This window comes from Barbus barbus, assembly GCF_936440315.1.
Source record: "Barbus barbus genome assembly, chromosome: 22".
Taxonomy (NCBI): Eukaryota; Metazoa; Chordata; class Actinopteri; order Cypriniformes; family Cyprinidae; genus Barbus; species Barbus barbus.
Genome location: NC_136750.1, coordinates 15035622 through 15050012, shown reverse-complemented (window position 1 = coordinate 15050012; position 14391 = coordinate 15035622). Strand labels below are relative to the sequence as shown.

The following is a 14391-nucleotide window of genomic DNA, read 5'->3' as shown; positions in this document are numbered from 1 at the left end:
GAAATGATACAAATAAAATAATACATTTAACCTAAATCAATATAATTAGTGCTCAAGGTTGCACATTTACGCCACCATTCAACAGTTTAGTGTTAGTAATTAGTTTTATTATTATTATTAATATTATGGTGGTTGTTGTTATTTAAGCAAGCATTAAATGTATAGAAATTGTCAAATAAATGCTGTTCTTTTTAACTTTCCATTAATCAAAGAATCCTGATAAACAAGTATATACAGTATATAACAAAAAAATTGTTTTTAACACTGATAATAAGAAAAGTTTCTTGAGCACCAAATAAGTGTTTTAGAATGATTTCTTTAGGATCATGCTGGGGCCATGTTCCCAAAACATCTTAAGGCTAAAAGTATCTCCCTTTTTAAGAAGAAAAAAAATGGGTTCAATCCTAATTTTAGGACTCAAAGTATTACACAAAGCATTGAAGCACTAAAACCAGCTCCTAAATCTGTGAAGTTAGGGTATTCAAGAGGACTCCTAAGCCACTAAGACCAAATATTGTCCGCAAACATTTTAGAAGCCTTTAATGACAATGTCCCTTTAATTTATGTCCTTTTCATGCACAAGTTGGGCAAGAAATAGCTGTTCTTGTGTCGAGTTTGGTTTTGTTTTACATTTGCACATCCATTTAATAATTTGAATTAAAATTATAATACACACTCAATACGTTATTATTGCATACTGTTTTATAATTTAATACAACACTGAAGTGCAGATAATTGCCACTATTTGCAACAAGTAACAGTGAAAATTGAATCTAATATAGCTATAGCTATTTGCACTTAGTGTAAACAGGTGCAGGTGCACTTAGGGAGTTTCCGAATCCACTTTTGCTAGTATAACGATGGGAAAAATGGTCTGCGCGTGGTCTAAAAGGGTTGTCCCTATTCTCTTAATGAGAAATGGGTGTGTTTTTGGGCATAACGTGCAATAAACGAATCAGAGTCTCATCTCCCATTCTCTTTAAGAGCGAGATGCGCTTGTGCCATGGCAGATTCGCTATTTAAACGCCGGAATTTTAAGGCACACAGACTGAACACGTCTCCAGAGAGCAAATGGATCTGCTCATGCGCAAGCAAATAGGTAGACTAATTCTGATACACGCAATGACTATACATTATGACATGTATGACATTTTATTATTTATGTAGCTTACACAATAATATTCTTTTACACTGTAATCCTTTAAATTTTAATATGTGCATTGTTTGTGTGCTTCTGCGCGTCCCTGTGTGTAATAAGCAAAGTGAACGCACATTGTGGACCTGTCCAGAGGCGCATTTTCTACTAACGCGCTCTTTAAATAACAAAAAAATTATTGCGCCATTGACTTTAGACTAGGTTTGAGTTGGTCTATGGCACAGTCTATTTCAGTTCCTCAAAATAGCAACACGCCAACAATGCGCCTGAACACACCTCTTTTTTAGATCAGCACGCCCATGGGCGCACAAATGGGCGCAAATGCATTTGCTATTTAAACAACGCGGTGCAGGATGGGAAAATGAGAACTGCGTCAGTGTTACGAATCCTGGCCATGCACTTCCGTTCACCCACCACCAGAGGTCACCCGCTCACCACATGGACTTTCACACTACACAGCACATTGGACTCCATTTCCCATCATGCATTGCACTGACGACACACAGCTGGCACCAATCTCTCATTACCCTGATTGCACTGCCCATCTCACAATCACCATCACACACACACCATATAAGCCTGGGACTTGCTCTTGCTCGCTGCTGAGTATTACTAGCCCCGCTACTTTACCAAGCATTCTAACCCCCGGTTTCACAGACAAGGCTTAAGCCTAGTCCTAGACTAAAATGTAAGTCTGAGCTGTTTTAACTGAAATAAATTTGCACTGACTTATCTTAAAATATATCAGTGCCTTTGTTTTGTCTCAAGATGCACACCAGTAATGTTTTTTTCTAAGCACGTTTATAAAAATCACTTAAATGTCCTAACTGAACTATGGCCTAATCCTGGCTTAGGCTAAACCCTGTCTGTGAAACCGGGCCTTAGTTTTCATAGTCTTGCCTTGCCTAGTTTATCTTGCTGTGTTTCCTGGATTTACCCTTCGCCTTGCCGTTTGGACACTGTTTACCTCTCGTTGGATTTTTGCTCGTTCTCCTGGATTATCTCTCTGCCTCGCCCTTGTTGGATATTGTCTGCCGATCGTCGACCCACGTTTGCTCTACGGATTGCTCTGTCTTGCCCCTGCCATACCTGTTTGCCACTGTCTGACCCTGCCTGTTTTCTGACCATGTATTATAATAAAGCTTTGCATATGGATCCGCATGTCTCACGTCTCGTCAGCCCCGTAACAGAATACTCAGCCAACAAAGGATCCAGCGGCTTTTCTTGTGGATATTGGCCAGGTATGGACATTGCATGGATGCTATTAACCCTCGAGCAGGGCTCGCGACCGCTCGAGGTTTATGTACAAGAGTACTTAGACCTCGCCTATTTTTCTGATCTGCCGGACTGTGCACTCATAGACTTCTTTTGCGAGGGCATTAATCAGCCACTCAAGTCACAGTTAATCCACGAGGGTCCCCGTTCATCTCTTAGTCAGTTCATGGAATATGCTTTCTTGATTATTGGCTCAATGTTCACTGTGGGGGTCGCGGAGGAACGAGATACCACACCCAATAGTGTTCTATCAACCGCGCTAGAGCACGCTCACAAAAGGGCGGCCACAACACAACCCTGTAGTGTCAGTACTGCCGGTCACGAGCCAGGTCAAGTCCCAGCCATTGTTCAAGAGCCAAGTAAAGCCACAGCCTATGTCAAAGAGCCAAGTCAAGTCCCAGCCTATGCTAAAGAGCCAAGTCAAGTCTCAGTCTACGTTAAGGAGCCAAGTCAACTCCCAGCCTACGTTAAAGAGCCAAGTCAAGTCCCAACCCACGTTAAGGAACCGAGTCAAGTCCCAGCCTGTGTTAAAGAGCCAAGCCAGGTCACAGCCAATGTTAAAAGGTCAAGCCAAGCCCCAGTTGATCGTCACGAGTCAAGCCAAGCCGCAGTTGATCGTCACGAGTCAGGCCAAGCCGCGGTTGATCGTCACGAGTCAAGCCAAGCCCCGGTTGATCGTCACGAGTCAAGCCAAGCCCCGGTTGATCGTCACGAGTCAAGCCAAGCCCCGGTTGATCGTCACGAGTCAAGCCAAGCCCCGGTTGATCGTCACGAGTCAAGCCAAGAACCAATTGATCGCCACGAGGCAAGCCAAGCCACAGCTAATGGTCACAAGTCAAGCCCAGCGGCAGTTGATCGTCACGAGTCAAGCCAAGTCACAAGTAACCATCATGAATTAACCCAACTCACAACTCATCAGCCCAAGTCACACCACGCCTCAGCTCTTCAGCCAGAGTCACACCACGCCTCAGCTCTTCAGCCAGAGTCACACCACGCCTCAGCTCTTCAGCCAGAGTCACACCACGCCTCAGCTCTTCAGCCAGAGTCACACCACGCCTCAGCTCTTCAGCCAGCGTCACACCACGCCTCAGCTCTTCAGCCAGCGTCACACCACGCCTCAGCTCTTCAGCCAGCGTCACACCACGCCTCAGCTCTTCAGCCAGAGTCACACCACGCCTCAGCTCTTCAGCCAGAGTCACACCACGCCTCAGCTCTTCAGCCAGAGTCACACCACGCCTCAGCTCTTCAGCCAGAGTCACACCACGCCTCAGCTCTTCAGCCAGAGTCACACCACGCCTCAGCTCTTCAGCCAGAGTCACACCACGCCTCAGCTCTTCAGCCAGAGTCACACCACGCCTCAGCTCTTCAGCCAGAGTCACACCACGCCTCAGCTCTTCAGCCAGAGTCACACCACGCCTCAGCTCTTCAGCCAGAGTCACACCACGCCTCAGCTCTTCAGCCAGAGTCACACCACGCCTCAGCTCTTCAGCCAGAGTCTGTCACACCTAAGGATTTAAGGTCAGTCCTTCGCACTTGCTGTCTGGTGTCCAGCATGTGGGACACACCGCTGGTGTCTGCACGTGCAGCCGGTATTCCCAAGTCCACCCATGTTAACCCATCTGTCACTGAATTTATTCCCCTGTCTGAAGCGCTTCCCATGTTAGGGATCGCTTTGTGTTGCGTTTGGGCCGCATACACCATTTCTGAACTGCCCCAGGTGATGGCACCCACTGCAGCTCCTCTGGAGGTGGCGGCACATGCTGCAGAACCTCCCCAAGCGGTGGTGTTCGCTTCAGCCCCTTATAAAGTGGTGGCGCCCAGCAATGTATTCTCAACCTGTCATGTTGCGGTCAGAGAGACCGTCACTGAACTCCACCTACAACCTGAGGTTACCACTGTAGAACCTCCACAGGTGGCGGCGTTTGCTGCAGAACCTCCAGAGGTGTCAGTGGTATCCTCCCGTCAATCCCTGTCCTGCCCAGTCACGGCTATGGAGGCCGTCAGTGAATCCCTGTCCTGCCCAGTCACGGCTATGGAAGCCGCCTGTGAATCCTTGTCCTGCCCTGTCACGGCTATGGAGGCCGTCTGTGAATCCTTGTCCTGCCCTGTCACGGCCATGGAGGCCGTCTGTGAATCCACGTCCTGCCCTGTCATGGCCATGGAGGCCGTCTGTGAATCCACGTCCTGCCCTGTTACGGCTATGGAGGCCGTCTGTGAATCTTTGCCTTGCCCAGTCACGGCTATGGAGGCCGTCAGTGAATCCCTGTCCTGCCCAGTCACGGCTATGGAGGCCGCCTGTGAATCCTTGTCCTGCCCTGTCACGGCTATGGAGGCCGTCTGTGAATCCTTGTCCTGCCCTGTCACGGCCATGGAGGCCGTCTGTGAATCCACGTCCTGCCCTGTCATGGCCATGGAGGCCGTCTGTGAATCCACGTCCTGCCCTGTTACGGCTATGGAGGCCGTCTGTGAATCTTTGCCTTGCCCAGTCACGGCTATGGAGGCCGTCAGTGAATCCCTGTCCTGCCCAGTCACGGCTATGGAGGCCGTCTGTGAAGCCACGTCCTGCCTTGTTACGGCTATGGAGGCCGTCTGTGAATCCTTGTCCTGCCCAGTCATGGCTATGGAGGCCGTCTGTGAATCCTTGTCCTGCCCAGTCACGGCTATGGAGACCGTCTGTGAATCCTTGTCCTGCCCAGTCACGGCTATGGAGACCGTCTGTGAATCCTTGTCCTGCCCAGTCACGGCTATGGAGACCGTCTGTGAATCCTTGTCCTGCCCTGCCACGGCTCTTAAGACCATGGATTCTCTCCCTGAGGTGTCTGTCTCTGTTCTCCCCAGATCCCTGTTCCTGCCATGGTTTCCTGACCAGTCTGCACTACTGTGGAGATCCTCTGCCCTGTCTACTCCACACTGGTGGGCTCCGGCTCCGCCGTGGTGGTCAGCTGTCTGGCTCTGGGGGTCTCCTGCTCCGCCCAGGTGGGCTCTGGTCCAGTCCTGCCCTGCCAAGGCTCTTGAGACCATGGATGCTCTCCCTGTGGTGTCTGTCTCTGCTCTCCTTGTGTTGTCTGTCCTTGTTCTCCCCAGATCCCAGACTCTGTCATGGTTTCCTGCCCTGTCTGCCTCCCTGCGGTGGCCTTCCGCTTCGGTCTGGTGGTCTGCTGCTCAAGTCCGGAGGGCTCCGCCCTGGTGGGCTCTGGTCTCATCTGCTCCGCCCTGGTGGGTTCTGGTCTCGTCTGCTCCGCCCTAGTGGGCTCCGATCTCGTCTGCTCCGCCCTGGTGGGCTCCCGTTCCGTCTGCTTCGCCACTCCACTTCCGCAGGGATCGGGCCCTCCATCCCTCTGCTACTTGGGGGGGGGGGGGGGTGATATGTTACGAATCCTGGCCATGCACTTCCGTTCACCCACCACCAGAGGTCACCCGCTCACCACATGGACTTTCACACTACACAGCACATTGGACTCCATTTCCCATCATGCATTGCACTGACGACACACAGCTGGCACCAATCTCTCATTACCCTGATTGCACTGCCCATCTCACAATCACCATCACACACACACCATATAAGCCTGGGACTTGCTCTTGCTCGCTGCCGAGTATTACTAGCCCCGCTACTTTACCAAGCATTCTTAGTTTTCATAGCTTTGCCTAGTTTATCTTGCCGTGTTTCCTGGATTTACCTTTCGCCTTGCCGTTTGGACACTGTTTACCTTTCGTTGGATTTTTGCTCGTTCTCCTGGATTATCTCTCTGCCTCGCCCTTGTTGGATATTGTCTGCCGATCGTCGACCCACGTTTGCTCTACGGATTGCTCTGTCTTGCCCCTGCCATACCTGTTTGTCACTGTCTGACCCTGCCTGTTTTCTGACCATGTTTTATAATAAAGCTTTGCATATGGATCCTCATGTCTCGTCAGCCCCGTAACATTCAGGCTGAAACCAGCAAAAACCCTTGTGCTGCATTGCACCGGGTGTATGATTAGGGCCCATAATGTTTTGTGAATACGACCCCTGAAGACTGAGGCAATGGCTGTAAAAACATAAGAATATTTCACAGTATTACTGTTTTTCAAAGAAAAAAATCTTCCCAAGCCCAACATGAGTAAGTAATAAAATGTGATTTGACATGAATTGTAAATATTTATATTTGTATTATATTATGTTTGCCTGCTTGAATTCCTAGTTAGTCTCCTTGGTTACTCATTAGTTAATTCTGTTCAGCTGTTCCTGTTAAGTTCCCTTATTTACTATGTGCATTTATATTACCTGTTTGGTTTAGTTCTTTATTTGAAATATTTTTTTAAAATTTATCTAAATATGCCTGCTTCAGTTTGCTGGTGATGCTTATAAATCTCAGTACAAATTAATTACTTATGAAAATGCAATTCTAAGAAAGACTGGGTCCGATCAATGGCTGAGAGTTAATGACACAGTGAGAGTTGCTTTGGTAGGAGCTGTGGAGAGAGAGCAAAAAATTGTTCAGTGGAGAGGAAAAAAAATAAAAAACTTTACCTTTGCTTGTGACTGAGCTCCAGAATCCTCTGAACATCTTTCTTGGGCACAGCATCATTATTCTTAAGAGGCTGTAGAGAAAAAAAAAAAAAGTGGTTGTAATTTTTTGTTTACAATATTGTATATTCGTGTGTGAGTGTCTGAGCTGTTTATTTTTGGATTCAACATGGCAGATGAAGCTGACACTGTCAGATCAGTTCATCTGTAAAGGTATGACCACCTTCTATAATGCTAAATTTTTACAGTAAGCCTGAAAAGACCAGTAAAGTCTTGAGAACGGTGTTTTGGTGGGGCAGTTCCAAAGCATCTGTTTCCCTCCTAAGAGAAACATCAGTGAGATTGGAGAGAGGAAATCTGACTAATTCTCATTATAGCCTCATTTCCATTTTTTTTTCAATCAGCATAAACTATGAATAATGGAATGCAAAACCTTGAAAGAAAAATATATTAAACCTCTCTCATTCAGATCATTTCTAGAATTGTACATCGAAGAATTCTGATGTTTATGAGCATTCAATTTTTTCATTAAAATATACACATTTTTTATCAGTCAATGGGAAGTCATGGGCTATGTTGGTTAATAACATTATACGTATGATGAATTAACAGAATCATTTATTAGATACTCACAAAAATATTACTGAATGCACACGTCACAAGGAAGACAAGATCAACTCTTAGTAGTATATAGCTTTTTTTTCAGTCAACTATGAGCAGATTTGTTTTCTTACTGTTAAAAACAAAACTGTCAACATAAAAAGAAAGATATTGTTAAATCCTGTAATCAACATTAATATTAACTCTGACAGGTCTAAAAATCTATGGCCCGGTTTCATCTGTTTATGGTAAAACTTTAGAATAGGGAACACTTATTTGCTATTAACTACGACTTTTCCCTCAGTAAATTCCTAATTTGCTGCTTATTAATAGTTTAGTAAGGTAGTAGTTAAGTTTAGGTATTGGGTAGGATTAGGGATGTAGAATAAGGTCATGTAGAATAAGTCATTAATATGTGCTTAATTTTTTACTAATAAATGGCTAAAATTCTAGTAATATGCATGCTAAATAAGCAACTAGTTAAGAGACACTAAAATAAAATGTTACCCTGTTTACATGGTAGATTCTTAATCAGAGTATTGTCTTAATCGTTTTAAAATCGAAATAATGTTGTCCATGTAAAAGTACCAACTGTAAACAGATTTTTATTTTTTTTAATCCACGTCTTAATATGCATCTGGTCATAGGGTTTTTAGTTGGATGCAGAGGCTTTTAGCTCGGATAAAATATGTCATCTCTGACCTAGTTTGTTTACTGGCTTCCATGGCTGCAATATGCTGTATTTTCCACCAACTAGCAACCTGGGGTGTTAAAATACTGTTGAATAATTTGGTAGTGGGTGAAATCACACAGACTAAAACAAAAACAGACATTCCGACATGGAGTACACATTTAAAAAGTAGAACAACTGGCTGTAGCATTGTTTTTCAGAGAAACAAGTACAACCCGAATTCTGGAAATGTTGGGACGTTTTTTTAAATTTGAATAAAATGAAAACTAAAAGAATTTAAATCACACGAGCCAATATTTTATTCACAATAGAACATAGATAACAACAAATGTTTAAACTGAGAAATGTTACAATTTTATCCACAAAATGAGCTCATTTCAAATTGTCCCATTCTTGCGTGATATAAGTTTCCAGCTGATGAACAGTTTGTGGTGGTCTTTGATGTATTTTTCATTTAATGATGCCTCAAATGTTCTCTATAGGTGAAAGATCCGGACTGTAGGCCGGCAAATTCAGTGCCCGAACTCTTCTACTACGAAGCCATGCTGTTGTAATAGCTGCAGTATGTGATTTTGCCTTGTCCTGCTGAAATACACAAGGCCTTCCCTGAAATAGCTGTCATCTGGAAGGGAGCATATGTTGCTCTAAAACCTTTATATACCTTTCAGCATTCATGGTGCCTTCCAAAACATGCCATCTGCCCATACCATATGCACTTATGCACCCCCATACCATCAGAGATGCTGGCTTTTGAACTGAACGCTGATAACACGCTGGAAGGTCTCCCACCCTTCGGCCTTGTCCCTTACGCACAGAGATTTCTCCAGTTTCTCTGAATCTTTTGATGATGTTATGCACTGATGATGAGATTTGCAAAGCCTTTGCAATTTGACGTTGTTTTTTAAGTATTCCACATTATTCCATCTTTTTACGCACTCTTGCACAGATTGGAGAGCCTCTGCCCATCTTTACTTTTGAGAGACTCTGCCTCTCTAAGGCATCCCTTTTATAGCTAATCATGTTACAGACTTGATGACAATTAACTTAATTAGTTGCTAGATGATCTTCCAGCTGAATCTTTTCAAAACGTCTTGCTTTTTCAGCCCTTTGTTTCCCCCGTGCCAACTTTTTTGAGACCTGTAGCAGGCATCAAATTTGAAATGAGCCCATTTAGTGGATAAAAGTGTAAAATTTCTCAGTTTAAACATTTATGATGTTCTCCATGTTCTATTGTGAATAAAATATTGGCTCATGTGATTTGAAAGTCCTTTAGTTTTCATTTTATTCAAATTTAAAAAATGTCCCAACATTTTCGGAATTCGGGTTGTATGTGAACTTAGCATGTTTCCTAAATTCTGCAATGTTTATGCTTTAGTACTGTCAAGAAACTACATACAGCATCTATAACCCCAGGTTTAGCAGATATTATCCCACATAATTACATTACAGAATTTCAGATATGTAGCAGCACTTAAAACAACAGCACATGACTTGACTTCAGGACACTTTCAGATGTGACAAGTATTGGCCATTACTGTTGTTTTGTCGCTTTCCCGCTCAGACACTTCTGTGTTTCCAGTGAATAACAGCAGCAAAGCTTTGTCAGGGGAAGACCATCTGTGCAGCTGTTGAGTTGTATTGAGATTGGCATTGCAGTGTCTATTCAGGCCAAGCTGGCAGGAATGTGCCGGCACAAACCCACAAACCCCTGCCAAGACTACAGGCTCCATCAGGCGAAGTTTAATGATGATGAGCAGCACTCTGGGGAGATCTCATTATAAAAATAAACAGTATGGACAGTAAATCTGCTCTACAAAAAGGTTAATCGGTCACATATACATAATAGATCATGCTAAAAAGGTCATTGTTGATCATGCTTTTACAACAAAATCCACTGGAGATTTCAGACTTGAACTCAAGGGAGCAGCTCGGCGTAGGGCCAGGGTGTCTCCGGCTGCAGTCCAGCAGTCGGGCCCCTGATGTTCTGCTGCTCTTGCATATCCAACTAGAGCCGGCACATAACGTCCTAACAGAACCATTAAACTTATTTGGTCATTACTATGCATTGTCATGGAGGAATTGTAGGAGATAAGAGTGACCAATTGAATTTCAATGAACAGAACATCCAGAAACACAACTGCATCAAAATCATGATGACCCATTTCAGCGATAGATGTATTTTTGAGAAAAAAGCTCTATTTCTTTTTTAAACTATTTCTGTCAGTTTTATTTACGCCGCTATTGTCCTTATCCGTTAACGCTCCAAGCACTTCAGCAGAACAATAAATTGCTCTATGAATTAGATTTAATGCATTTGGAGCGTATGGTTTTTCTCAGACACCAGTGTTTGGTTGACTGCCATTGGACAAGGCAATCAAGTATTTGATTGACTGGCTCAGATGCCTGCAATAATGCATTCTCTTTGTGGCTAATCTGTTTCCATATATGCCAGCACCGCTTTGCAGGTCCACTTGCCAGGTTTACTAATGCACTTTTGTTTTTTATAGTTGCTTGGCTAATCATGGGTTGCATTCTACTGTATTGCAACTACTACTATGTGTTTTGTGTATTGGTTTAGTGGTTTCTTACATTCACAGTACAAAATCCAACAGATTATTGTACTCATAAGGATTTTGGAGTTCGCTCACACAATCACATAATAGGGTGCTTTTATTTGCAACTGTTACTTCAGCCAGTGAGTTTACCCATCTACTTGAGTAACAAATATTGCAAAGTACATGAAACAGGCCTTATTTGTAGGATGTGAATATTTCAGAGCAACTGATTACAGTATGCATGCTCAGTGAGGTTCATGCTTAAAGGGATAATTCACCTAAAACTCTGTTATCAATTACCAATTACATGTGACTTTCTTTCTTCTGTGGAACACAAAAGGGTAGGATATTTTGAAGAATGTTGGTAACCAAGCAGTCACCAATCTCCCATTGTATGAATAAAAACATTGAGACACAAGAAATATCTTCTTTTATGTTCCACAGAAGTAAATAAGTCATACGTGACTTTTCATTTTTAGGTTAACTTCCCCTTCAGAATTCAGGCTGAGATCGATTATTTCAGACAGAAAAAACTACAAAACATACAAAGTCAAACAAACACATTATACTAACAATTGTTTCCTCAAATATAGACAAAAGAAACAACGAAAAACAAATTTACATTATTTTAGGTTTATTAATGTTTTGTGAATTCCAGCAATAAATTCAGCAATACACCTATAGTTTTATTTTACTGTTCATTCTGTTTATTACACGTTGAAATAACAATGAACAATAATATATTTATACTTTAATACTAATTTGGAATAATAAATGCAGGAAAAAAAAATGTTGTTCTGTCACGGTGCGCTGGGGACGAAGGAGCGAAGAGACGATGATACTCTTGAACAATACAATCTTTAATTATTTCAAACATAAGACATCTAACAGCAGACAAAGAACCAAGGAAGAACACAGGACTTATAAAGACAGGGAAATCAAAGGAGCAAACGAGAAGATTAATGAACTCAGGTGATGAGAATTAACAATGATTAACTAATGAGAACAGGAAACAAACCAAATAAGGGCAAAATGGAACCAAACATAAACGTACACGTAACAGTTACTTTGCAAAGATATAAACAAAAATTATATAAAAAATTGCAATACAAATTCTAAAAACTCATGAATAAACTAACTTCTGCCCTACATAATTACATTTTTCTTTGAAGTATTCTTCTGAAAATGCCATAAAGTAAAAATGTCAACAAAACATAAAAGAGCAAAGCAAAACCTGTTAAGAGCAGACTAAGATCTGAGCAACAGAAACACCATAAATAGCATTACAGCTAGTGCAAAACCTTGGAGTACCCACAAAGGTGCAAGCAACTATGGATTATTTAAACATTCTAAGGAACATAAATCACTTTAACTTTCCCATCATCACATGGACAGCCCAATGGAGGAAGGGCAGGGTCTTACCTGCAGGTTCCCCTTTATGCTGTCCAGCTCCTTTGATGTTTTGGAGAGTTGTCGTAAAATTCCTGTCCTCTCTGTGAAAACCTCCTTCAGCTTCTTTTCCAGCCCCTCATAGCTACAGGAAGATAAAAGAAATAGGAAGATGACTTCTTTAAATCTATGGCATGCCTGGCAAATTCATTCTGCACAGCAGGTTACAGCAGCCTGAAGGATCTGAAGCTATTGTGAGTGGATGATGAACTCAAGAAAAACATCCAATAGTTCATCAAAATCCAGAAAAAAACTTGTGACCTGGGCTCAAAGTTACATCAGGCTCTATTTCCGGACTTCGTGAAGTTAGAGGCAGCAGACAGAGAAAAATATAAACATATTTCACATTTTAAAAGCTCTCCAGTATACTGTATAACTATATACGTTTAAATGTTAAGCGTTTTTTTAATGATCTTGAAAAAGATCTCTTGTGTACCAAGGCTTTTTTTTTATTTTTTATAAAAAATATAGTAAAACGGTAATATTGTAAAATATTATTGCAATTTAAAATAATTGTTTTCTATTTGAACATGTTTCAAAATGTATTTTTTTACATGATTATTTGATGAACAGAAAGTTCAAAAGAAGAGAACAGTAATAAATTAAATTAAATATGATACAATATTTATCAACAGGGTCTATCAGGGTCATGCTAAGCAGTCAAACCTGCAATCCAAACTATTATTCCATTGTAAATATTCTGTGATAATATCTGCTAAGCTACAAATGCACACATATACATATTTATACCGTACTTTGCTGTCAGAATATTGAAACTTTGCTAAGCCAAAAAGACATAGCTGTGCATAGACAAAAAAAAAAAAAAAAGGATAAATAAATAAATATAATGTGCCGTGATTTTCTTTTGTCATCGTCCCAAATACAAGTCATAAATAAGATATGTAGAGTACAGTCAAATGCTTTCAACAAAGGGCTCTTTGCCAATGCATCCTGTGCTGCTCACAGCTGAACCTTTAAGCTTTATGTCAGGGAAACTAAAGCACAGTCATACGAATCTCCATGATGAGAAAGCAACACCTGCGAAATAAATAAATCATGCTGGAGAGCATCATGCCTATAAAACTCCCACAGTGTGATGTCTGTGAAACTGATCAAGGGTGTGGGCTGGAAGAGACAGATAGAGATAGAAAAAAAAATCATGCTCTTGCTACTAGACTTGATTATTATTCAGTGCAGTTGGGCTCATCTAGGGCAGACCTATAAGAGGTCAATAATAGAGTCTGGTTTAAACAAGCGGCCAGGGTACGGCTGGTTAATGCGACCCAGTTAGCCCCCACTGGTAAATGTTGTACAATATCTGTACTACAAAATCTGGCAGCAAGAAGCATATTTCTCTGCATTGAAGACCATTCAACTACAACTGTATGTTCTGATAAAATATATATTTTTTATACAAGCAACATATATTTTGCTAATAGGGATGCACAAATCAGTACATTAATATATATATATATTTTTTTTTTAAATGAATTTTATATTAGTTAATATGCTCATTAACCCTGCTTTTACATCTAACATTCATTTAATCTTTAAAAACACTAATTGTGAATAACATTATTGGATATAATCTTTAGAAAATCACGTCTTATACATTACTTCGTAATGTTGTGATGCCAACATTTGTTAAAAGAAGTAGACTTTACATACTTTTAAAAAGAGTTCTTGTTAGAGAAACTGGTTGATGTTTTCAGACAGGTTATAACTGCCGTTAAATAAACAGTATTATACAGTAGTTTAAATTTATATTGAAATGCAATTAGCTGAACTACAGAGTGCTTTCTTTGCCTCAGTAAAGCAGGAATTCAGTAAATCTTTAAATGTATTTTCATAATTACTTATATTGTCTTTGAAATCTGAACTTCCAAATGTACTGACAAGCATTTATGGTAAACTAAAATATACTTTAATGCCATTTATTTTGAAACTTCTATGTCATGTATTTAATATATTGTAATTACACATTTGTAATGATGGAGTTGCAATTTAGTACATTTTAAATGTATGATATCAAATTACATATTACAGTTAAAAATACTATAAGTTTAAATTAATTAGTATGTTAGCCACCACATGAAAAGCATGACAAAAGATTATTAAAATTATTGTTATTTTAAATTAAAACTTTTAATTTAACATT

At 41.3% G+C, this 14391-nt stretch overlaps 1 protein-coding gene across 1 annotated transcript in view; it reads right to left on the bottom strand.

Moving 5' to 3' along the window:
• LOC306888659 (leucine zipper protein 2) overlaps nt 1–14391 on the bottom strand; it is a gene marked incomplete at its 3' end in the record, with an annotated part of 133558 nt that overhangs the window by 32812 nt on the left and 86355 nt on the right. The window contains exons 2-3 of the mRNA XM_079447089.1: nt 12207–12318; nt 6942–7012 (exon numbers count right to left, since the gene is read on the bottom strand). Of these exons, the coding sequence (XP_079303215.1) occupies nt 6942–7012; nt 12207–12318 (183 nt within the window). The remainder of the gene's footprint in view (nt 1–6941; nt 7013–12206; nt 12319–14391) is intronic.